Here is a 25575-nt window from a genome sequence, read left to right as displayed (position 1 = left end):
ACTACACCAAAACACTATAAAATTAACTTTTTTGGTCTGTCCCAAAAGAACAATAACATAAAATTGTGATTTTTTTACTTTAGAGGAATGCTTTTTAAAGACATTATTCGAACGCAGATGGGTTAAGAGATATAAAATCATACTTTTCAGAATTCTACTTTTGGTTTGACTCCAGGTAAACCACGTTTTGCATAAAGCAGACTATTATTCAGTTAAACTGGAAAGGTTTGTGCTATGTATTTTTTGTATATTATTATTATTATTATTATTATTATTATTATTATTATTATTATTATTATTATTATTATTATTATTATTAATTCCAAATAATAGTGTCATTAAGTTGGGGGGAAAGAGGGCTGCCAAAAATTTCTCTTCCTCTTGAAAAGTGACCACACTCTGGCAATAACCTTTTCTTTTAGGCTGAAGTTGAAATCCATCCATCTATCCATTTTCTATACACCCTTCATTCCTAATGGGGTCAGGAGGGTTGCTGGTTCCTCTCCAGCTGCGTTCCGGGCGAGAGGCAGGTTCACCCAGGACAGGTTGCCAGTCTGTCGCAGGGCAACTCAGAGACATACAGGACACACAACCATTCACACACACACTCACACCTATGGAGAATTTAGAGAGACCAATTAACCTGACAGTCATGTTTTTGGACTGTGGGAAGAAGCCGGAGAACCCGGAGAGAACCCACCATGCACAGGGAGAACATGCAAACTCCATGCAGAAAGACCCCGGACTGGGAATCGAACCCAGGACCTTCTTGCTGCAAGGCAACAGCTCTACCAACTGCGCCACTGTGCAGCCCTTGAAGTTGAAATCTTTACTGTTAAATTGGTTTTATCATCCAATTTAACAGAAATAAACACTTGACAGCAATCCAGCCACTTTTCAGACTCATATTACGTGGCTGTTCAGTCACGTCCACTCAGTTCTGAGATCTTTGCAACATTTTGCAGAACATACTGAAACCACTGGTTGCCAAAGAATTTCTAACCTTCTGTAGGTTTCAATGAGCCCATTATGCGGAAGTGGAAATAACACGATGAATAACGTGGATGTTTGTACACAAGTATGAAGATATACAAGGTGAACATTTCCCAAACACATAGCAAAGGAAACTCTAAACTGGTTTTAGAGTAAGACAAATAACTCTTAAACCAGACTGATACAGCTCAGTCCTTCCCTCATCGGCCTTATCTTGCAACCCACTGTCGTAATGGTTGCATGTATCGCAACTTCTGCATAAATACTTGCTGATTGTGGCCACACACACATATCTTTATATACATTTGCAACATTTGCTGAATTGAAGAAGACTTTAGCTGTTTGTTGAATTCAAGCTCAGTTAAAAGGTCGCTCATGCAAACTCTGTTGTCTCCTGGTAGTCTTTAAGTCACTTCAGAATCATCATCATCACTTCAGTTGTTTTGAAAAAAATAGACTGATTGAACTCCGTAAAACAAGAATCAATCTTCTTCCAATTCATGTTCCAAAGTTGTGGTAAAACTAGTGCTGTCAAGCGACTGAAATATTTAATCAGATTAATCAGATTGTTCAGGGGACATATAACAGGAAGATTTTTTTATTTCCTAGTTCTTGGGTGTCCCTCCAAGATGGTAAAGATATATTCATGAAGGTATAGAAAAGTCCTTCTCTGTTCATCAGAGAGACATCTTGGGAATTGAATCTGTGACTGTGGAGGTTTGTTTTACCAAAATAGCACATTGTATTTGCTTGTGTCCAGAATGTGTGGGGTCTGCAGAAATCTTACCTACCTTTTTCTGACACTAAGAAGTCCTGTCAGCATTTTTACAACCATGCTTTATAATCGGCCCAGACTGTTTGCTGCTTCTATGTCGGAATTTCAATATTAAAACAAACAAACACCTTTTTCCCCATAATAGCTCTGCACCAAGAAAAAAATATATTCTGTGTTTACTGACACGTCCAAATAAACACAAGAAAAAGTAACTCTTAGATGCAATCAGAATTTTGAATCTAAAAATATTTTGTTCGCTTAGCAACTCAAGGCGCATACGTAAAACGGGAAGGAAGAGTCACTTCATTATCGTGGTTACATCTGGTTTGTTCGCCTCAATTTCTTCATCAATTGATCCATCGACCGGGAGGAGACCGACCGCATTTTGCAACACAGCTGCTGTCGATGTTGGTTGGTGAGTTGCATTTTACATTTACCGTATCACTGGTTTAAAAAAAATTATTTACTTTGTTTTTTTAAATTTTGTTTGTTGGTGTGTTTTCTCTTACTAGAAATTGAGGGAACACTTTGGCCATGCTGTTTTCAAAAGCTGAACGGATGTTTTTGGGCTTCGTCCTCTGTGTCTCAGGTCTGAAACAGAATCTGCGTGTAGTAAGATGGAGACACAAACTGATTCTCTAGCTGACATCAGTTGTTGTGTGCTTTTAAAGGGGCTCTGGGAGCAGAGAGAAGCATCTGCGTCCTGAAGGGTTCGTCCGTCAGTCTGACTTGCTTTGCTGAAGATCCAGCCGCGCCCAAGACCTGGTACTACCGCAAGGAAAACAAAACTCTGAGTGCCGTGAAAGAGACTTCTGACAACTCTACGAGTGTCAACTACAACATAACTGCGGACGGGACTCTAACTATCAGAAATGTAAACAAGAGTGATGAGCAGAGCTTCTGCTGCCAAGAATCAAACAAGAATCCTAAAGGATTCTTTTGCTTGGAGAACAGTACGAAGCTCCACGTCGCAGGTACAAACAAGGTCTATTTCTTTAATACAGAAGCCTATTGCAGGGTACTTAAGTATATTGATATATAGGTACACCTGAAATCAAATGTTTTTTAAAAGTTTTATAAAAAAGACAGACCCTCTTTCACACCGTCTGATGTTAATTTAGACTAAAGAAATTTTTTGAAGCAGCTATGATTATCAAAAAGATTTTCCTTTTCTAAATGCTGAGAGGTCATTGTTCAGGAGAACTTTTTAAGCAGTCTGACTTGGGTCAAAGGGTTTTTTTTTATTTTTATTAAGGCCATTGTAGATAGAAAAAAAAGGAGAAATACATTATTGTCAATTTTGAGATTAATCTCAGAAATTTTCTTGGAAAAAGAAAAATGCTAGAAATACCTCAGAAATTTTATAGGGGGAAAAAAAACCTTAGAAATGTTTAAGTTTTTTTTTTTTTTTTGAAATAAAAAATTTGCTTAAATATTTTTTTTTTAAATTTTGAGTAAAAAAATGAAAAGTTAAATTTTTCTACTTTTTGAAATGATCACAATGATGTTCCTTAATTCCAAACGTTTAAAAAATATTCCAGAGACTGACCTACAACACTTCCTAGTTTTTTCTAGTAAACTTTTGATTTCTCAAACTCAGAAATTCCCATGTTTGTTTGTTTTTTCAAGCAGTTTGCTGGATTTTTTCGACAATTCCTTCCGACAGAACTAGTGTAACTGAGCTGCGTTTTTAGGATGCCTACCTTATACAAATGTTTGTTTTTTTTATCTCTGTCAGACAAATTTTCTTTTGGACAGACGTGAGAGCTTTGTCATTTGGCCATATGCTGTCATTTCAGACCTCCAGGTAAAGGTGTTTCCTGCCTCAGAGGGACAGAAAGTGACTCTGATGTGCTCAAGCAGCTGTCCTCTGACTGAAAGCCCTGCAGCCTTCATCTGGTACCAGAACGGAGAGTTCCTCTATGAGGACTGGTCCCCCTGGTACCAAGAGCTGGTCAGCAGCGATCAGGCAGTCAGATACTCCTGTGCTATCAAAGGCTACGAGGATCTCAGAGCTCCTGACGTCTCAGTGGGTCAGTGACACCAGAAAACGTGATGAAACGGGTGAAATAAGTAGTAAGTTATGTAAAATGAGACAGGGAAAACGTATTGAGCACACGCAACAAGGAAGGTGGAAAAAGGCATGGAAAGCCAAGACAGCAATCGGAATCGATCCGTGATTGGAAAGTCATCCTGGCCCTTGACAGAGGAGTGAAAAGAATCAACAGAAGAGTTGTCCAAGAGCCAAAAGGTCACATGAGGAGAGTTTGCTCACCACGCAGGACTCAACTTCTAAAAAAAGAGCATGCTGAAGCTTGTTTGCTGCATCTCCACAAATACCACCAGTATTTGTTCTGCTACAAACACTGGAAGAACACAGTCTGGTCAAGATTGAACTCTTTTTTTGGCCTTAACACACACCATGTTTGGAGGCCAAAATGCACTGTACGTCACCCCAAAAAAACACCATACAGAAAGTGAAGTTTGGAGGAGAAATATCACGGTGTGCGGCTGTTTTTCTGCATACAGTACGAGCAAACTTCATGTAAGTGAAAGGAGGATGCATGGAAAGATGTACCCAGACCTTCTAGAGAAAAATCTGCTGCCCGTCTTCCACAATGATGAAGTTGAAACAAGGGTGAACTTTGAACGCTTCAGCAAGACAGTGATCCCAGACCCAGAGAAGAGGAGACTCTCAATAAATCCACTTCAGTCAATCACCTGGTTTAAATTCAGTTGAAAAAAAACTTAAAAATCAGAGTTCACAGAAAGAAACCCATCAGACCTTCAAGATTTAAAGAATCTGGACTCTGTGTTGGAGAATGGATGCGACTATAGTTCCTCCAAACAGGAGGCGTCATGAATCATTACCAACACAAACTTTTGGTTCAAAGTATAAAACCAATCCATCGTGTTCAATACTTTTTCCCCCTGTGCCATTTCACATTAATACACATAAACCTCTGTACTTATTTGTTTTGGTTTCTTTCTATGTCAGGATTACTTTGGTTGTCACCGACACCTGCTGAAAATGTCATATCAGGATTTCCTTCAGGAATATTGTTTACTATGAAGAATTGTGGCGCGTTTAACCGTTGGATTATTTATCCAAGTTGTGTTTTTTGTTTATTTCTCTACAGACCTCATCCATCCAGGATGTTTCAGCGTGACGTATTCAAATGGAGAAATGTGTCAGGAGAAACTGAAACCAGCCGAGGGGCCGTGCTCCATCACGTACCCCAGAGGTGACGATTCCTCGCAGAAACACACCATCCAGTCTGACGTGTAATAAGTTTGTTTATTCCCTCCTGACAGATGTACGTGTTCAAATAGTCGATGAAACGGATTATATCACAGTGACCTGCAGCACCAGCTGCCCCGCCGCTGACGCTCACACTGGCTTTATTTGGTACTGGAACAGAAAGGCTTTCATGGACTGCACCAGTCAGGACATTATGTTATTTAAATCTGAAGACTATGTCTCCTGCGTTGTTAAAAACAATGAATATATTTACTCTGCTGAGATGTGTAAGTAACTTTTTTTTTTGTGCGCCCAGTTGCTTTCTGGATGGTGCATTAGGGCCGATGTAGATAGAAAAAAAGAAAAGAAAAAAGTACTTTTCAGCCAAGAAAGAAGTTCAGAAGTTTTGAGATTTAGCTCAGATATTTTCAACACAATCTTGGAAATGTCTGAGCTCCAAAAGTCGACAATTTGCAAGGAATAATACTCAGACATTTTCTAGAAATTAATATTTGGACATTTTTGAAAAGTCAAAAATTTGCACAAAAAAAAAATCTAACTCAGAAATGTTCAAGAAGTAATCTTGAACATTTCTGCGTTTGAAAAGTGGAGAAATTGCTAGAAAAACATCAAAATTTTCAAGAATAATTTCAAAATTTGTAAAAATAAATCTTGGAAATTTCCAAGCTCTAAAAGTTGACAATTTGTGAGTAACAAAACACAGAAACTTTTAAATTGATCTTAGAAATTTTCTGGAAAAAAAACATAGAAGATTTCTGAATTTCAAAAGTCGAAAGTTCAGATTTTTTTTTTTCTTGCTAAATTGTCGACATTTGACGATCAAAAACTTCACAGATTTTCAAGAAGTTCTGGAAGTTTCAAAAATGTGTAACTTTTGAAAATCAGTTGGAAAAAAAAAAAGTTGAAATTTTTCTAGAAAAATCAAAAATAATTTTTTCCAGAAAAGTTGTTCCTACAAAATGTCTGAGATTGATCTAATAATTTGAGTTTTTTACTCGCAGCCTGTTGCAACTCAAAAATGTTCTTGATTTTTTTTTTTCTGTCGACAACGGCCCTAATACGTCGTTGTAGTGATCACTTTTCACTAAGTATTCTAATTTCATTCTTCAGGCACAAACTCCGGTAACCTGAATTATGTCAGCAGGACCTTGTGCATGCTGGAAGGAGATTCTGTAAGCATTTCCAGCAAATACACAAAGAAGCACTCAGCTCAGGCCAGCTGGTTATCGTGGTATAAAGTAAAGCGAGACATGAAGGAGGAGGCTGACGCCACCCTGATAGAAGCTGGAGGCCGGGTGGAGCAACACAACGTTAATAATTACGAACACACACTCATAATCCACAACCTGATGAAGGATGACTCTGGTGAATACATGTTCACTCTCAATAAGTATCAGAAATGTGAGCGGCCTGACCTGCTGGGAGCGATCCTGGTGGTCACAGGTAGTACTTGTTCTTTTCACAATTTTTCGCTTTTTTATGTATTTGTTTGTGTGTTTAATTTATTTTATATTTAGATCGTATTTAATTTTCTTGTAATTCCCCACTTGTGTAATGAAGGTTAAGGGTAGCATTTATATTTACTGATATTTAACACTTTGGATAGGAGTATCTTCACAACAAATAATCCATTTCCTCAGTTAAAGAGAGAAATCACACTGACAAACAACATCCTGTAGGGTTTTGTTTAACATTTGAAAAACGCTCCATCATGTTCCTTCAACTTCAAGGCCACGTTCCACATGGTGTTGGTCTACCAATTGAAAACGCTGTGGAGCCAAATTGGGGCCATAAAGTTTGTTAAAAAATTTAAAATTGAAACTAAAAAAAAAAAGAATCTGAAACAAAACCTTTAATCTGAAAAGAGGTTTTGAACTTTTTTTCAGTTTCAATTTCTTTTTTTTTCTGAAGAAACTTCATGACCCCTCTTCAGCTCCCATTAAACTCCTGACGTTTGGAGTTGTAACGTGACAAAGTGTCAAGAGCTATGGATGCTTTTTGCTGAATGCTGTAAAGTAGGAGTGCATGATATATCGGCACCAACATCGGTATTGGCCGATGTCGGTCTTTTTTTTTTTTTACATATCGATATCGGTCTGATTAACAAAACTGGGCCAATGCAAACATCCGATATTTATTTTTATCAGTGTCTGGTTGATTTGGTGTTGAAACGGTACTGCAATATATATATATATATATATATATATATATATATATATATATATATATATATATATATATATATATATATATATATATATATATAAATATAACAGTAAATGTCAGTTATCGGTCATAATAGAAATGTTAATATCAGATATTGGATATCGATATCGGCCAAAATTTTCATATAGGTGCATCCTTACTGTAAGGGATATGAAATATTACAATACACCACCCTGCCAAACTTATATGCTTTTGCTTTTTGACCGTTTCTCATTAATCTCCCGTGTCTCGACGTGTTTCAGGTCTGAAGGTGACCATGACTCCCTCTGACGTGGTGACACAAGGTCAGAGAGTCACGCTGACCTGCAGTACCAGCTGCCCTCTGAGTGAGGACATAACCTACATGTGGTTCTTCAATGAGCAACCGCTGCGCCTCGATGGGGGCTACAACAAGCACGTTGTTCTAAACGCAGTCAGAAGACGGCATGCGGGAAACTACTCCTGTGCGATCAGAACCCCCCAGAACATCAACTCGGCCGTGGAGACTCTTACTGTCAGAGGTAATTCAAGGATTGGCCGTGTAAAAAAGTAGATTTCGCAACAATGTGGAATCCATTAAACCAAGTGAGTTGCGCTGAAATCAAGCAGTTTGTATTTATCTTTTCCATAGATGGAGATAAAACTGCGATAGTAGCAATGAATATAACAAGAATAGTGTTTTTATTGCTGCTTCCTCTTGTTGGATGTAAGCTGTACCTGATGCTGAGGTAAAACACCTTCAATTATTCCACGTATTGATGCCTTCTTACCATTACATTAACACATTTAACTTTCATTTTTACGAATTAAGAAAAAGAAAAACTGCAACTCGCACAGCCAAGCCGAGTGAAAAGGTGGAAATGGAAGAGGTGAGGACAAGCTCTCAAAGCAAAATGGCTGCTTTTGTGTCTTTCTCTCGGCTAAGTGTTTTTTTTTTCTCACAGGAGATATCACTATATGAGATAGTCCCGCAAACGGCCTAAAACCCTCGTACTGAAGAACAGCAGGAAGACAGGCAGCAGGGCATTGCGCAACAACGTGACTTTATGGTCTGCGGTGTTTGATACAAGCCCTGAAATTAATTTACAGAGGTCATAGAAAAAGCAACTTTAGATGCCAAAGATAAAGCCTTTTCCGTTGATATCACTTCTTGCTTATGGGTTGGTTGCAACTTTTTTATCTGGAGATACGTTGAAACGGCGATGTTCAGATCAAGAAAGACGATCATTACCTTTCATGAAACAAGATTCCACAAACCGCTGCAAACTAAGTAGTAAAAATAACATCACGTTTACTAAGGTTTTTGCAAACCCTCTTTAAAAGTATCTGAACAATTGAGACTTAAAGAATGGAGGCAATGTTTATCTTCTGCCATTTAATGTGGCATTTCATTAAAGAAACACAAATATGTTAGAAGATAAAGATTAAGAAAAATGAAAAACACACAACAGGCTGATAAAGTAGGTGTGCACACCCTTAAACAAACACTTGTTTAAAGCACTCTTTGTCTCCGTTTTAACCTTTAATTTGCTTTGGCAGAGTTCTCTCTGCATCTCACATCTTGACTTAGTCGTATATTCTCCACCCTCCTGTCATGTTGCGGGTCAAATTGACCCGTTTTAAAGTTTAACATTTTTTTTAAATAGTTGGAAGTACTTTTTTTGCATGAAACTTTCTCTACTTTATGCATAGATACTGTTCTGGTCAATTTGTCAAGTTAAAGTGCAAAAAAAGATAAAAAATGTCCAATTCTATACGTTTTCTTGCAGCTATGAACCATATTTGACCACACACACACGCACACGCACACACACACACACACACACACACACACACACACACACACACACCTTCTAATTGAACTCAATTAGAAGGTGTGTCCAAACTTTTGGTCTGTACTGTGCATGCACACGTCCTCACACACAAGCCCATTTCTCACTATTTTCTTTACTTTACTAGGAAACTGTGAGAAAACAGATGTTCATACAACTTTTGACGGGAATCTTTTCTGTTCCTGTGGACAAACTTCACCCACTCTGAGTGACACTCAGCAGAAGTGGAGGGAAACATAAATACTCTCTGCATGACTCATTTATCTTGATTTTAATCAGCGGGTCAATTTGACCCTGAGCAGTATGTGTGTCTCAAGTTCAATTATAAAGGTCACCCATTGAAAAAAAAAAAGTGTAATATAAATAATTGACCAAAGATCAATTTCAAGGAAATTTTTGTTTTTCTGTGTCCAGGTTTTTATCAGTGGACATAAAAAATGTAAATTCCACTTTTTATGTCCAAATGAGTAAATGAGTTGGTTGTCGTCATTGATTCTTAATTTCTGGGAAATAAAAAAACATCATTGCACAAATATTGATTGAAATGAAATGGTTACTACTGGAGTTAATAATCAGAAGCAAAGTGTTTTGGAGTTATTTTGTGGTTTCTGACACTATTGCATGCTTAAACATTCCCTGGGACAAATTGACCCACGAACATTATTGCTGCACCTCAGAAACGAACATAACAGAAGGGTTTTAATCTAGCTTTCAAAATTTCTCCATCTGAAAAAGAGCAACATGATATCCTGTTCCTACCAGGCATGCAGTGCCTTTGTGTTGTTTCTGTGTAGAAACTTCCAGTTTGGTTCCTCCTATTCCTGAAATCGAACCCTTTTTCTCAGTCCAGTCATGCAGAGCAGATTGTTTTCACGTGTAGAAATCAACCAGAGCTTGTTGGAAATTGCTGCAGCTACTTTAACCGCTTAGCAGGACTGTTGATGTTTGACATTTTTATCAATTCAGAAGAAAAAGAAACAAACAAAATACGTCCAGTGTTTTTAAAAAAAGATTTTCTCCAGTTATTTTTGATTGACTTTACTGTTACATAGTGTATATAGTGGATTGTTACCTGCATCAACAGATGGCAAATATGAAAATGTAAGGAACGTCCTATTAGGATAACTGAGCCTTATTTCATATATCATTGATATAATTGAAGAAAATTCAATCAAACTCTATTTAGTCAAAATGGTGCTTAAACAAAGTACTACTTCAGTTTTTAAATCTCAAAGTTCTTGAGTTTTAACAGGATTGTGTATGCTGATGAAAAACAAAAATAGTTTTCTTGTTAAATTGTCCTTTAAATAATTATGCTTGTGCTTAATAACATTGCCTTTATGTATTAACCTGTTTGATATCAACACATATTTAACTTAGAACCATTTTCAACCGTTTTGCAAGCATTCATTTAATTTTGCTTTGGGATCAATAAAGTATTTTTGAGCTTCACTTAAATTGAATTTTAGGCACAAATCTGCCAGTGTTCCTTCACTGCTTACAGAAAGTATCATGTACAATATTTATATTTATGTATAACTTTTGCACTGCCTTTGAATCAGTCGGCACCAATCAATGATTCTGATAACTGTGTTTTGATTAAATTTGATAATATACAAAACTGATTTACGTGTTGTACTTTCAGAAACAATTATTTCATAACGTTTATTTGAATTTCAAAATGCTTAGAGTATTTGTAATGACTTTTGCCTTACCAAAGCCAATTTCTTGTATAGAAGGTTTTTTTTATTTCATTTTATTTACAATAATATCTACAACAAGTTACACTGAAGAAATCTAAAGTGCCAAAGTGTGCTGGTCGGTTTGGACCCAGCGTTCTGATGCTAAAAATTAGCATCAATGCTAAGCTAAGCTAAAAAAATTACACTGTAGCATGTGGAGAATCACAAGAATGTTGACTAACATGGACTTGCAGCATTGAGTATGATAAAGTAAGTGTATCAGTTGAAATTAGGCAAAATGCTAATGTTAGCGTGAATGTTTTCAGTAGCATTTGGGAATCACTAGCATGCTGTCTTACATTCACTTCCTCCTTTGAGTATACTAAACATAGCTAATGTATAAGAAATATCTAACATGCTTATGTTAGGGAAAAGGCTCATAGTGGGAGGAAGTGAAATGCTAATATTTGTGCTAATGCTAATGCATTGGCTTGCTGTGCAAGGCAGCACATTAACCTGAAAGAACAAGATAATACAGGCTACTACAATATTGAGGCTTTTATTTTGAAATTTTCAGTAAACTTCATTTTAAATGGAAACACTAATCCGATGTGTAACAGTGGTTGGGTTAAATCAGTTATATAACACTCAAAACATTCTGCCGTGTCTGTAGCTCCAACATTCAGTCTTTCTGTAGTAAGTCAGAGTTCCTCCATCTTTGTAGTTTTCTAACTGCCAACTCAGCCCTCCTCTGTAGTAACAGTTATAAAATTATTAAACCAAAATTATTTCTTTGTAGCTCTTCTCCAAGAAGCAAAATTTCTTGTCACATTTTATAATATCAGCAGCAAATGCCTGTAATTAAATTTTACTTTTAAGATATTTTTAAGTCATGATTCAAAATTTTAAGCCTGATAGAATGATTAAAAAAAATCCTAATGGTTTTAATATACCATGGTCAATCTAAACTTTATATTTAACTATTAAAATCCCTGTTTTAATCCCCAGCCTCCTGAAATATAATCTTCCAACATCTCTCATGATTAATCATTCGCCTCCAATGATTGACGCAGTTGCAAAGGGTTAATAGTTTGAGTCATGCAGAACTGACCTGACCGTTTCCATAGCAATGATCAGAAGCAAGACATTCTCCCAGAACTACAGTGAGGTCATTGTAGCTATGACATCTTCTATAACATTGATCTAGGCCTGTTACAATAGCAAATTTTGCTGAGCGATTAATTGTCTCAAAAAAATATTGCAATAGATAATAATATTGTTTGAAGACCTTTGTACACTGAGTTAATGGAAATGACATAATAATGCATGAGATTTCCTGCCAAAGATAGATGCACTTTATTTTCAAAATATCACTTAACACTGGAACTGATAATCAAAACAACCAAAAACAAAAGTGGATTCTCAGTCTCCATTAATAAAAATGTACTTGAATAAAAAACACCAAAGTGTAAATAAATACAGCATTTAACCAAAAGAGTGCAGATTAAGAAGTCTGTATACCATATTGCCTTTCAGTAATCATTAGATTTAAATAGAGAATATGGGCACATCCGACTACCTGATGCAATAGTTCACACTACACGTTAGTTCACACCTACATTTTCCCCTTATGACAATCTTAGAACATTGGGTGTTCTAAGATTGTCTCTTGTGATCATCCTGTAGTGTGTTATGGTAGATCGTTGTGGCGCTCAGATCTAAATCAGGGGTTTTCCCCGACTGGGATCGTTAACGCAGCCTGTTGAATGTGACAGGTAGCCAATCAGAAAGCTCGGATTCTCCTCCTGCTTTCTGAGGGGAAATTACAGAGGGGAATCCCAAACAGCTGAAACAGCGCAACCCGAAGTCCAGCGGACATTGGAGATGATATGTGGAAACAACATTAATGTTTATAAAACATTTCATTCAAAGAATATAGAAATGACGAGGGGAGGAGTTGGAGCGATTTCGCTACCAGTTGATGAACCTGGTAACTTTTCAGCTGTTCTTCGTTAACGTGACATAAATAGATTATAATGATTTTCATTCAGTCAGGACGTTATCCTGACACTAGAGCCACGTGCACTGCAGGTAGATTGCAGTAAAGAATTTATTAATGCCTGGTTTTAAAATTAGTTAGCTGGACTTTTAGCCATTATTTTGTGCTCATTGTTGGACATCACACTGCACATCGAACCCGACATTAACCGACAGGATTTCTGTCGGTTAATGTGTGATCTCTCGGGTTTTGAAAATGGGCCGACAATCGGCCGACAGTTCTAAGATCGTGTAGTGTGAACTGGACGTTACACTGAGGAAATGAAGGGAGGGTCAGTCGAGAGCACCGGAGTTGAGCCTTTTTCATTTAGTGTCAACAGAAAGAGAAAAACGCCGGAAGAGACAATAAAGGCGATAATTAAAATGACGTCAATAGTTTTAATTTATGTATGATTAATTGATTTATCGTTTATCGCCACAGGCCTACATAGATCTATGTCATACATCTAGAGTTATGAATGCCTCCATCTCAAAACATCAGGTATTATACAAGCAGCTCTTCCGCCATTAGCACAGTGTTTTTCAAAGTTTAGTATGGAAAAAGGTTTGGGCACTTTTTTTTCCCCCTCTGACTTTTGCCACTGGATATTTGGTCACCACAGGAGTGAGGAAGGTTTTTAACAAACTACTTCCTGGTATCAAATTTGAAACCAGTAACTATCAGGACGAGTGCACCGAATATGACGAGTTCGATGAATATCTTTCTGTGAGAAAAAACCATGCTCTGAGAAAAATATTAGCTCTCAGAACGAGTGCACTGTCTCTCCTCCAGCTGGGAGGACGTAGCAGGGAAAACGCAGCAGATGTTAGCAGCGAGTTTTCAGAGGACAGTACCTTTGAAGAGACCGCTTTAGTAGGAAATGAGTTCTCCACTCTTTCTGAAGAACAAACTTCCTCAGCTGGGGGAGTTTACTGTGATTTATCAAGCCAATGTGTGAGTTTTCAGGGAGAGTTTTCTGATTTGACAAGTAAGACATTAGGAGACAATAGCCAGGTAGAGACTGCCCTGCTAGGGAACGATTTTTCAGATTTTTCCAAAGAGCAAACTTCTCCGGCTGAGGAAGTTTGCTCTGAAAAGGAGACAGTTGATCCCAAAAACTCAACTTCTCTGACAAAAGTGGCATTACAAGACCGGACCCATGGAAAGACATCTGTCCCAGGGGACGATTTAACCAAACTTCGCCAATCTCCCAAGACAACCAATTTTACCAAGCTGCGACATCTGCACCGAAGGGAAACGACGTCGTGCTGAAATGACCAAAAGTCAACGCAGACATCAGGCTAAAAATCATTGTTGCACCTTATTTTGACTCTCAGCATGTTCCTTCTGTCGCGCTCCTCCTGATTTTTAGTATGGCAGGTTTGCATGTTCTATTTTAACTAAGCTTAATTTTAAATGTCCAAACTAATCCCATGAGTAACAGTGATTGGGTTAAATAACTTATATAATGCTCAACAGAGCAATAACTGTTGTAAAAGCTTTTATTTTGACATTTTTATGAAGATTAATTTAAAATTGCCACACTAACCCTGTGTGTAATAATGGTTCGTTAAAATTAGTTCTATAATGCCCAAAACACAAGTAGTTCTAAAAGCCAGCTCATTCCTCCTCTGTAGTAACTGACAGTTCTGCCATGTTGTAGTTCTAACCTGTATGTTCTGCCATTGTTAGAACTACAGTGATGCGTTTTTGTAGTCCTAATGAGCTGCTCAACTCTGGCTTTGTTCTGTTGTTATGGTAATGAAGCCTGTCTGTCAGGCTTCGATTTCTTTGAGCCAGCCAGTTTGACTGAGAAAAGCAGTCCGAATAACACCTTCCCGTTCGGGAACCGTGCTACGTATTTTAAAATCATTTGACGAGTCTGAGAGGACTATTTGTCGTCTCTGATAGTACCGCGATTCATATCTCTACCTCACTCACAGTCAAAACAGTGATGAGAAAAAGATGGTGTGCGCTGAGCTCAGAAATTTTTCAGAAATACATGGAATTCAATCTGTGACTATCCTCAGAGGGATATTGAGGCTTTTATCTTGAAATTTTAGGTAAGCTTCACATAGAATTGTTGTTAAATGAGTTATTTACTGGCAAAACAGCCAGTAGTTCTAAATGGCAGCTCAGCTCTCTGTTTTAACTGAGTGCTAGTTAGAACTACAGATATGGCGTCTTTGTAGTCCTTTTCATTAGCATTAGGTCAAACCGTTTGAAACGTATGAGGGCTATTTGTCGTCTCCAATAGTACTACATATCAACCCACTGAATTTCTCCTGCAGTGTCTCAAACTCTATTGTCATTTCTTCAAAGAGACAATCCTTCTCAGCTCTCAGTTTGCCCATTTGCTGGAGGTCCTGCTCTGCTCTTTCTGAATTGGCTTTTCTCTCCTGGTCCAAGATGTTCTGATATATTTCCACCTCTTGTTTCAGTCCAGGAACATCTTTTTCATACTTGCGGTTCAGTTCTTTGTATGAAAGTCTAATCTGGTACAGAAGTTTCTGCAAACCTTTCTTGCTGCTTTGCAGGAGTTTGATCTCGCTCAACATTTTGTCAAATACATCATTTGGGATGGGTCTTTGGATCTCAAAGAGCTGCTGTTCCTCGCTAGCCCTCTGTCACAAAACTTCTGCGTCTCGGCCTCCTGCCTCACCAGAGCAATGTCAGCTTCAAACTTAGAGCGAAGCTCCTCGTAGAAAGTCTGGAGTTTGTCCAGTTCTTCTTGTCCAGTTTCAGTTGCTAATAAAGTTAAATAAAGTGAAAGAGAGCAAGTAAACATAATAAGATTCACAATTTTAGAGTAGAACTTAGCTTAGCTATCGCTTGTTCTGGAAAAATTGAGTAAACAGGAAATGTCCAAGGTAATAAAATACACATATTATCTTACTTCACCATACATAGACTGTAACTTACCAGTCTTATGGACGCACACTCTCATAAAACCACAAAACTACCTAGGAAATCAACTTCTGCTGATCTGCACTGCTTCTTGAACAGCATTTTGAACAAAATACTACTCACAAAACTGTCGTGCCACCTAGCGGCGAGGCTAAGCACTACAATGCAGTCTTCACAACATTTTATTTCTGTACTCTCTGGCATAGACGTTGCTTTGCGTAAATAGGCAGTCCTTTGTGTAAACAAGCTTTTAGGCACCCCTTAACGGCTGCCATGGGAAATTCAACAATTCCACAAACTTGCATAAAATACACAAAGAAGAACTCCAGGTATGTTTTTGATGACGGAATAACAGTATAACATAATATAAAAAAAAAAAAAAAAAAAAACGTCGATTTTTACATAATACCTCTCTTTGGGCCTGGTTGGTCACGTGGTTGGACTCACATCCCGTTTTGTGTGGAGTAACCGCTCCAATCAGTTTGCTCCATCCTGTCGCAGAGCAACAACGTCGACCTACTCACATTTGGCCGTTGGTTTCAACTGCGCTTTTTAAGCGGTGGACTAAAAGTACCATGGACAACAGAGGTTACGGCTCTGGTAAATATCCACAGATTGTTTAGTACTTTTGTTCTTAAAAAAAAAAACAGTATTTCTCCGTGTTACCGAATAGAAAGCAGCTACATTGTGCTAGCTGTGGTTATGCACATTTGTAGCTTCCCAGCTAAGCTAACGAGGCCCACTAGCTGTAGCTTTAAACAAAGAAGTTAAATATTGCTAACGGACGTTGTTTGGTGTTCTATTGTCCATAATTAACTTGGCAGTTTTAATTCAAACTTACGATATGTTGCTAGTTCTACCATAGGCCTTTTCGCTAGCATGAACGTGACAGCACCGTTGTCGTTAGCGATCATGATTCTGCTTTGCTGTTATGTTTTATTTTTATTTTTTAGCTGTGAATGATATAGTGGTGCTGTGTGAGGATTATGGTGTTCAATATTTAGAACAGGAGCTGGCATTTAAAAAGCCTAAGTTTAAACACTGAATGTTAAAATGGCCGCTTCAGTGCACAGGGGAAATTTAAATGTATCGTCTGGTCAAAATACTTGTTAGGTCGTTTATGTTGGTCACGTATTGGTCCATCATTTGATGACGGTTATTATGAAATTGATTATTTTTCTTTACTTTTTTTCCTCTTTGTGCTATAATATTTTACAAACAAGTCTAAAGTAAACAAAGGTATGTGTTGGTTTCCTCATACTTACGCATTTTCTTTCTTTCTTTCTTTTTTTTTTTGCAGGTTATTCCAGTTGGGGAAGCGGAAGCTCAGGAAACAGAGGTGAGGAAGTTAATAATCAAACAAACCTTAGTAGCAGACTGAAGTGCATTGTTACACATTTTCATTGCTTAAGGGTATTTAATGCACAACTAATGCATGCCATAGTGCGTGTATGACAAGCAAGTTGGATGGTAGTGTTGTGAAATGCTTTAAACTTCATGAAGTCGGAGTTTCTTAAAGAGACAGAGGCCCAATTTCTGCAGCATTTCTATATTAACTGAAGTTAACATAGTTACTTGATAGTGGTATGTAATAGCATGATGTGCCTGAGAAATGCATATCACTGCCTTTTCAAAATCAAATGTCCAAGCCAGTTATTAAGGGATGTTGGAATAGGGATGATTCTTGTTTTTGTTTCCTTTCACTTTTGAAGGTTCTGGTGGTTTTGACATGTATGGAGGAGGAGCAGGAGGAAGTTATAAAGACTCCGGAGCTGGAGGATACGGAGGCGGAGGTGGCGGCGGCGGAAGCCATCTAAAGAGAGGGCCGTCAGGGGGATCTATGCTCACATCTTCTGGCACGCACGCAGACGCAGTCATTGCCAAGATTAACCAGCGCCTGGACATGCTCACACAGTTAGAAGGGGGGTTTAGGGGTCCTCGAGGAGACAGGTAACATTGTTATCCTTTTTAGTTTATTTATTTTAGGTTTAAATACCACAGTATATATTGTAATGCACAGCATAGGAATGGTGTGAAGGATGCCTACTTATGAGTTAATCTTGATAAATTAGTATTTATTTCCATTATTCAATTAAACTCAGTCTTTTGATTACACACATAAGGTAAGCTTTAGTTTTCTTTAAATAAAAAAAAAACAAAACTTAATTTATCCCAAAGACACATTGTTAATGTAACTCAATAATACGAAAATTCTTCAAAGTTATTGTTAAATTAATCAAAAGCTAATTTCTTTGAGAAATTAAGAACCAAAAATCTGAATATTCCCTAAGACCAGTAAATAGGTGTTATTACAAAAGTGTTGTATTATGACCTTTACAATCATGGGGATAGTTTGCTAATTTAAGATATATCCAGTAGATGGCCATTGATATTCTCCACAGGGTTTTAAAAACATGAAAAAGTTGGGTGGAAGAAAAAAGTCCCAATATGAAAAAAATGCACAGAAGTAACGGTGATAATTTCCTTGGAATTTAAGTGATTACACACACAGTGAGGGAATGTTACTGTGTGAGATGAAGCTGTGTGGTAATGTTTAACTTTGTGAATGAATTTCCTGAAATTAGATTATTTCCAGTCCAGTTTATTGAGCTTTCTGTCAGTATTCATGGGGTAAAATTAGCTTTGGCTGGATTACAAATGATCCCATTAAGTTTTCTAATGCCACTTGAAACATTGACAGGAAGATCCTGTATCTTTTTGTTTTTTCTTTTTTTGATTTGATCTTTAGTGATTTAAAAAAAACAGCTTTAAACACTTATCTTTGTGTAGTGCCATGGGCTTTTGTTGGAAGTGGATATATAAATCTTTCAATTTGTTTAAAAAAACAAACTCTTTTCATCTGAAGTCAGGAGTTCCTTTGACTTTCTCCCCAGACAATTTTTATTTTCTGGTTTATTTCCCTCATCCTCCATGTGACCTAACCTGTCTTCCGGCTTTAGGTTACCCAGAGCGACGAGTTTACCGCTTTACAGAGATTTTATTTATGAATGACAACCCCTTTTTATATACATTATAAATATATCATCCCATTTCTTTGGTGTTCTGTGTAATCTGCTCACATCTCAGGATGTTTCACCGCTTGCCCCTGTCTGAACACGTTGCCGGTGGAGTTTTCTTTCCCAGCCTTTAGCCAGTAAAAAAACTCCAAACTAAATTGCATTTCTTTAATCTGCAAGAGTTTAAAGTCTAAAGGCTGACCACAAATTGAAAACTCGCTAGTTTCGGATCATCACGTTTTGATCTAATGTGGTTCTTGTTATTTTATTTTAATTTTTTTTTACTTTTTGCATACATCTGGATGTGACAGGACACTCTGAGAAAGCAAGATGATTGAGCAGAAGGAAAGAGCAGGTGGAGAAACCTCCATCCTGGCTTGCCCTCCCTGCCTGTCTCGCTCTCTGCTGTGCTATCAACCCTCTTCCCTCCCTCCCTTCCTGCAGGTTTGACGAGTACGAGTCTTTCGACTCGCGCCCCTCCGGGCTCTCCTCCTCCCGAGATCTCTACAGATCTGGCGGCGGTAGCTACGGTTTTGGGGACAGCATGCTGATGACTCAGCGAGGCGGCTCCGGCTTCGGAGGGGGAATTGGGCTCGGGGGAGGAGGAGGCTTTGACAGCCCCTCCTCCTCCTCCTATGGCGTCGCCAAAATGCGACCGAATATGAGAGACTCCTTCGCCGGTGGCCAGGGAGGCGGCTCCGGAGGCGGCGGATGGGTCGGAGCCGGCCGACGTTCCCCCAGAAGGGGCGGGGGCGCCGGGGCCCGAGGAGCCGCAGGAGGGTTTGGCGGCCGCAGGTCCGACCCCACCCCACTAAGCGGGGGTTTGCGGGGAAGCGGCGGCGGGGGCCAGTCCCACCGGGGCCACTCTCCAGGAGGTGGTAGAGGCAAGCTCCCATCCCTCCTGTCCAACCGCATGTACCCCGAGAGCGGTGGCTTCCAGGGCTCTGCTCCGGGGCCTCAGGACTTTCCCGGGAGGCATTTTGGAGGGGGGCCACGAGGCGGTCGCCAGCGAGGCCGCAAGAGACCCCTCATCAAAGTAAGTACCTCCAGCCAAATGAAAACCCCTCCCACCCCACCACCTCTCAGACGCTGGGCGAATGCTGAGCCCTTTCTGACTCCCTCCTTCTTTTACTCTTAGCTGGAACATTAGCCCCACGTGCTAATCCATGCTAGCTTTCCAACTACAGCAGTTTGTGAAATATAACACAAATAATAGTAATAATAACAGTAAAAGAAATGTTTGCACTTCTAAAATTCATCTACTTTTGATTTTAAAGTGGCCTGAAAAGTTCAGTGAAGTGCAACAAATTAGTCCCAGCTGCTTAATGCTTTCTAATTAGCTACAGGTTGGTTATTTTTTCACTGCAATTATTTTTTTTTTTTGTTCATTTGTTTTTAAAAATATACCATGTTTAAGTTGAATATTTTAAAGAAACATTTACAGTCTTGTTGTTTTATGTTTTTAACTAAATTCACACAGTACTGCTTACTAGCTGGGTCTCTTTTTCTTTTTGTCCAGTTGAAGTTGTGGGTGACCTGCACTAATTGTTAAGCCGAAATGGGGCATTCATGACCCGTCCGGAAACTAGAACGTTATTGGAAAATAAAAGAAATTTGAACTCCTGAGTAGGCATGGGCCGGTATGAGAAATGTTCCTGGAAAAGGTTGGAATTTCATGTGTGTTTTCCAGGTCTGGATAAATAGAGAGAAGGAGCTGTATTTCCAAACTTTATTTATTTTACTCTTTAAAAAGTGATTCAAACGTCAGTGTCTTGGTCCTTCCATCTTGCCGTACTCATTTGTCCACTGAATATTTGAGCCGTCTTTTATCAAATCTCTCATCAATCTTTCTTTCTATCTCTGTTCATCCTGTTGTTTCTCCTTCATTGTTTTATATCGTCTTGTCAAACCGTTTATTTATGTTTTTATTTGCACTTTAAAGTTATCCTAAATGAAAGAACTGGACATAATTTGGGTCTGGAAAAAAACAAAATTTTCTCACAAATTAACAAAATTTTTATGGTCTTGAGTCCAAAAATAACAATTGTACATCAAATTATTAAATTTTTACATTTCTACTTAAATCACAATTAGAAAAATTACCAGTCTGTCATAAGCCAGAAGCTGCATTTCCATTGGCTGTAAAACTGTGTAAACTGGAATTGCAAAAATAAATTTTCTTAATGGAAACGCTTCAAAAAATGTTCCCCGCTGTCTCAAAATTGGTGTATTTAGCAAAATGTCATAAGTATTTTTACGACTTACCACTTTAACAAACTTAATCAGGTGGGATTTTTTTATTTTTTTTTTTTTTTTTTTTTTCATTTCTTTTTAATGGAAACGTCTCAATTGCACCCATTTTCGACAAAGTTTTGCACACATTTGTCATAGAAACATTTCTTTAAATGTCTGCTGGGTAAATGGTAATGCAAATGTTGCTCTTTGTTCCATAAACTCTGTTCATTTCTGTCACTTTTTCTGGCATTAGAGGGAGTTGAAGCAGTAGAAACTTTGATTATAGAGAATCTTTCGTCATTGTTTGAACCCAGTAACCGGCCCATGCCTAAAGACACTGAAAGTCAAATGAGTTCAAAACGCAGGTGTGTAGTTTGCATGCCTCTGCCGCATTTCTGCGAGGAACTCTCAAGACGATGAGAACAGAAATGCAGTGCGGGTTGAAGTCTAGAAATGTGTCATGATTTTATTTCATCCAGTCGTGTCGTTTTAATTTGGCCTCGCAGCAGCAGGTAAAGCCACAGCGTGACGGACAGAAGAAGAGGAAGACCGGAGGCGACGAGCCAGAGTCGAAGATGAACAAGACGGAGGGCGAAGAGGCGGAGGGAACGCAAGGTTACTCCTCAGAAATCCGAGATATAATGATTTTAAAGAGATTTTCGCAGTCTTGTCTCATCTTTCTGTGCCTGTTTATTTATTCTATCGTAAACAGAAGAACCAAACCCAGAAGGTGACGACAACAACCCGGAGGCTGCTACTGAGGTGAATAGGGAAAGCTTTTTGTCTTGATGCTCAATCCTATTTTTCTTTTGTTATTTATTTTTCTGCAATCCATACTCATTTATTTATTATTGGTTTACTGTGACTGCAACCAAAGCCCCGTGTGAACGGTTTGACCCCAGTGTGACCTGCATTCACAGAATGAGAACTAAGACGTCACACAGCACTGCACATCGAATCAAACATGGATGTCGCCATTTGTGGATTATTATTGTTTTGTCTCATAAAGTTGAGCAATTTTGGTTGCTTGCAACCGAATATATTACATCTGGCTTCTTCTGGTGTAGAATTATGAGGGCTGTGTCACATTAATGATGTTAACTACAAATGGTTGCAAAACTACTAGATGTGTGTGTAATAACACAACATAAAAAAGTGGCACAAATGGTTTATTTTTTTTCTCTTTCTTTTTTGTGAAAAGATTGGAAGTGGGCTTTCCTGCTGCCATGAAAAAGTGTAACATGGGTCGCAGTTAGCAGAAATTAAATCAGAGTTGGATGATATTGTGTGCGAACACAGAATTTCACACCGGTGCACCTGAAATATTAGCTCTTGTGACATTAAGATAAACTTTAAACACTAGCACATAAAATTAGGAATTACTGTGTGTGTCACAAGCTAAACTTGATATTTTATCAAATGTATTTTATTTAATACAGGAAGCGACTCCCTCTGAAGACGGGAAAACTGGTAATTCCCAATTAATATTTTTGTCGGAATCTATATTTTTGAAGCGTGAACCCGTTTTCATTCGTGTTACGTCTGAACTGTTGCTCAGCTACGGCCAAACAGGAGGAGAAGAAGAAGCCTCCGACCCAAGGACAGGAGAAGCAGCAAAAAGCAAGAAAGAGAAGAGGCTTCATGGACAGGTGAGGGGCGGGGCTTAAATAAATGAATCTACTTTCATTTTCTTAATTCGTTACGTGAGCAAAATAGGCCTTTTCTTTATTAGAAATGTTTGAAAATTCTTCATTTTCTGGATGTAGGTTTATATGGCGCTTTTGTTTGTTTTGTTTTTGCCTGGCATCAGTAGTTTTGATTTGATATTTTCTTTCTCTCTCTCTCATGGCAGGTTGATGTTTGCATGTTCCGTTTGCAAGTTTCGCTCCTTCTACAAGGAAGAAATGGACGCTCATCTGGAAAGCCGCTTTCACAAGGACCACTTTAAGTTCCTCTCCAACCAGCTGTCCAAACCAACCACAGACTTCCTGCAGGTGCCGTCGCATGCCCATGAAGTTCATTCGCAATTTTAAAAAGTAAACTGGGTTCCTATTAATCCGTTTCCTTCAAATCCTCATTTTTAAAAAAAAACGCTGTTTTTCGTGCGTCATTTTGTAGGAGTACATGCAGAACAAATTCAAGAAGACGGCAGAGAGGGTCGGCCAGTTGGAGAACCACAGCGCCACCATCTGTCAGATATACAGAGAGCAGGATCTCACCCGGGGTAAGAGCTTCCTTCGGCCTTTAGTGCATCAGAACGACGACAACGCAGCAGCAGCGGTTGTGTGCTGATGTTTTCTCCTGCGGTTCAGAACTCGGAATGGAGCACTTCATGAGGAAGGTGGAGGCGGCGCACTGCGGAGCCTGTGACCTCTTCATTCCCATGCAGCCCCACCTCATTCAGAAGCACATCAAGTCTCCAGACCACAACTACAACCGGAAGGTACGCTCTCCCTGAAACCTGATCCGATCATTGACGGCGCTGGAATTGCATTCGGCTTATTGTTTCACACCGTGATTTTAAGCTTTTCTTTCTTGAGCTCCAATGGAGAAAACGTATAAAACAAATTGTTTTAATACGTTCCATCTTCTGCTGTAAAGTTTTGATTTTTCTAGATCTACATTTTTCTTTTACTTGCAAGTGTTTTGTGGAGACTTATTAATATTTTACATGTAATTCCTTTGTTTTTGTGGGCCTCTGTGTAAAATCTGTGAAAACATTGTTTTTAAGGGCATGATGGAGCAAGCAAAGCGTGGCAGTTTATCAGTGGCTCGAAGCATCCTCAACCACAAACTGATTGGGAAGAAACTGGAGAGCTACCTCAAGGTACCTGAATCATTTTTTTAATTTACATTGAATTTATTCTCTCTTTTTTTTTCACTGTTTGATTTTCCTGTTTTATTATATATTTACTATTTTTTTATTTGCTATGTTTTAGAATTTTTTACTTACTATTATTATTTTATTCACTTTTACTATTTTATATTTGCAATTCTATTTTATTATATTTTCATATACTGTCTTCTGTTTAAGTATTATTTTTGATTTATATGCCGTTATATTATGCATTATAATTTTAATAATTTATTTACTGTTAAATGAACTACTTCGGTAACTGTTATGCTTATTAACAATTATGTTTTGTTTGCTATTTTAGCATTTTATTTACAGTTTTTTTGTACTATTAGATTTGTTTGTTTACTATTTATTTAGTCTTTTTATTTACCATTATATTACATTAAATTACTGTTTACTGTTTTATTTACTATATGTTTTATTTACTGTTAATAAAACATATTAACACATTTTAAATATACATTTTAAACATATAAAAAGCATATTTTATTAACAGTTAACCGTTATTTTTCATCCATTATTACTGAAATGTGAAATCTTTGAACATGAAAACCTGTTTTCTATTCATAAAGTAATCATGACTGTAATTTATTTTCTTATTACCATTGTAGTAAATGTGCATTGACGTATTGTCTCGTTGCCAGGGTGAGAACCCATTCACTGGGAACCAAGATGAGCACGACCCAGAGGACTCCATGGCGATGGACGTGTCAGAGCTGGAGCACACCGGGGAGGCGGCTGAAGGTCAGCCAGAAAACCCAGAGGTCAAAGATGAGTCTGTGGCTGAAGGAGAAGCTGCTCAGGAGGCAGAGGGGGAACAACCAGCTGCTGCTGCTGCTGCAGGGGAGGAAGAGGAGAAAATGGAGGATGAAGAGCAGCAGCAGCTGGAGGAAGAGAACCAGGAAGAGGAAACGCAGGAGAACCAGGAAGAGGAAACGCAGGAGAACCAGGAAGAGGAAACGCAGGAAAACCATGGAGTAGAAGAAGGTTTCGAGATCGGCGAGGAGGAGGACGAGGGATACGTAGTGCACGACGAAGGAGAAGAGGGACTCCATGGCGACGAGGAAGGAGCGGAGGAATGTCAAGAATGAGCTCTCCTTCCTTCCTGTGAGTGTTTTAATGTGAATATATCTGGACCAGCTGCTGAATCAGTCCAGTTAAATCAGCTGTACATACTTCTGCTGTTTTTCTTTGGTTTTTATTGCATTAGGAATACGTTTTCCACTGCAGGTACTACTATTCACTAAGCTCTACTAAAAGTGGCGACGTTCCTTTATGCAACTCTGATGCATGACTGTGTTCCAGTATGTTTAAGGTGAATTTGTAAAGTAGCTTTTTTCGGGACAAACAGGTGGCCTTGCTGGTTCCAGTCTTAAATTGAACAATAAATGCTTGTGCTGTCTTCCCTCTCAATGCAACAAAAACCTGGATTTCTTTCTTTTTTTTTTTTTTTTTATTTAAACCTCAAAGAAAATATTTGTGAAAATATCAAACTTTTATCCTTTTTGTTAAATATTTCTAATTTCTTTTACAAGCTATCAGTATTGTAACGTTCCAAGATTTTTTTTTATTTTATTTTATTTTTGTAGTTGCATGGTGACCCAGAATTGATCTATTTGTGATCTGCATTTGAAATTTTACAGCAGTGTGAGCTTTTTATCTTCCAGTGAATTTAACTGTTGACATTCAGAATAGATGGGGGGGAAAAAAAGATGTGACTATTTGTTTCACCTGAGAAATAAACTTGTTCAAAACAAATCTCTCATTCTTTG

The 25575-nt window shown here is 38.3% G+C and overlaps 2 protein-coding genes across 2 annotated transcripts; both read left to right on the top strand.

Moving 5' to 3' along the window:
* Positions 1-2131: 2131 nt before the first annotated feature.
* On the top strand, positions 2132-9384 carry LOC122829475 (B-cell receptor CD22-like). Its single transcript, XM_044114047.1, has 11 exons — positions 2132-2183; positions 2281-2357; positions 2440-2742; positions 3568-3801; positions 4909-5013; positions 5084-5296; positions 6141-6473; positions 7499-7756; positions 7867-7963; positions 8047-8104; positions 8180-9384. The coding sequence occupies exons 2-11, from the start codon at positions 2303-2305 to the stop codon at positions 8216-8218; spliced, it is 1695 nt and encodes a 564-aa protein (XP_043969982.1). The 5' UTR covers positions 2132-2183; positions 2281-2302; the 3' UTR covers positions 8219-9384.
* A 6727-nt stretch (positions 9385-16111) lies between these two features.
* On the top strand, positions 16112-25561 carry akap8l (A kinase (PRKA) anchor protein 8-like). The gene is made up of 13 exons (XM_044114040.1): positions 16112-16294; positions 16995-17033; positions 17407-17644; positions 19156-19747; positions 21453-21561; positions 21659-21708; positions 22386-22416; positions 22505-22595; positions 22799-22940; positions 23065-23170; positions 23259-23389; positions 23678-23773; positions 24448-25561. The coding sequence occupies exons 1-13, from the start codon at positions 16270-16272 to the stop codon at positions 24892-24894; spliced, it is 2097 nt and encodes a 698-aa protein (XP_043969975.1). The 5' UTR covers positions 16112-16269; the 3' UTR covers positions 24895-25561.
* Positions 25562-25575: the final 14 nt, after the last annotated feature.

Source organism: Gambusia affinis, linkage group LG04 (assembly GCF_019740435.1).
Source record: "Gambusia affinis linkage group LG04, SWU_Gaff_1.0, whole genome shotgun sequence".
NCBI classification, from domain to species: domain Eukaryota; kingdom Metazoa; phylum Chordata; class Actinopteri; order Cyprinodontiformes; family Poeciliidae; genus Gambusia; species Gambusia affinis.
The sequence above is the reverse complement of the archived record's forward strand: the minus strand, read 5'-3'. Positions and strand labels throughout refer to the sequence as shown.

What these genes read in the sequence shown, in the direction of transcription:
- LOC122829475 (XM_044114047.1), top strand. Translation starts at nt 2,303, where the DNA reads ATGCTGTTTTCAAAAGCTGAACGGATGTTTTTGGGCTTCGTCCTCTGT. An exon ending in CTCCATCACGTACCCCAGAG is followed by an intron (nt 5,014 to 5,083) that starts GTGACGATTCCT and finishes CCCTCCTGACAG; the next exon opens with ATGTACGTGTTCAAATAGTC. An exon ending in TATTTACTCTGCTGAGATGT is followed by an intron (nt 5,297 to 6,140) that starts GTAAGTAACTTT and finishes TTCATTCTTCAG; the next exon opens with GCACAAACTCCGGTAACCTG.
- akap8l (XM_044114040.1), top strand. Translation starts at nt 16,270, where the DNA reads ATGGACAACAGAGGTTACGGCTCTG. An exon ending in CGGAAGCTCAGGAAACAGAG is followed by an intron (nt 17,034 to 17,406) that starts GTGAGGAAGTTA and finishes TCACTTTTGAAG; the next exon opens with GTTCTGGTGGTTTTGACATG. An exon ending in CTCTGAAGACGGGAAAACTG is followed by an intron (nt 22,417 to 22,504) that starts GTAATTCCCAAT and finishes ACTGTTGCTCAG; the next exon opens with CTACGGCCAAACAGGAGGAG.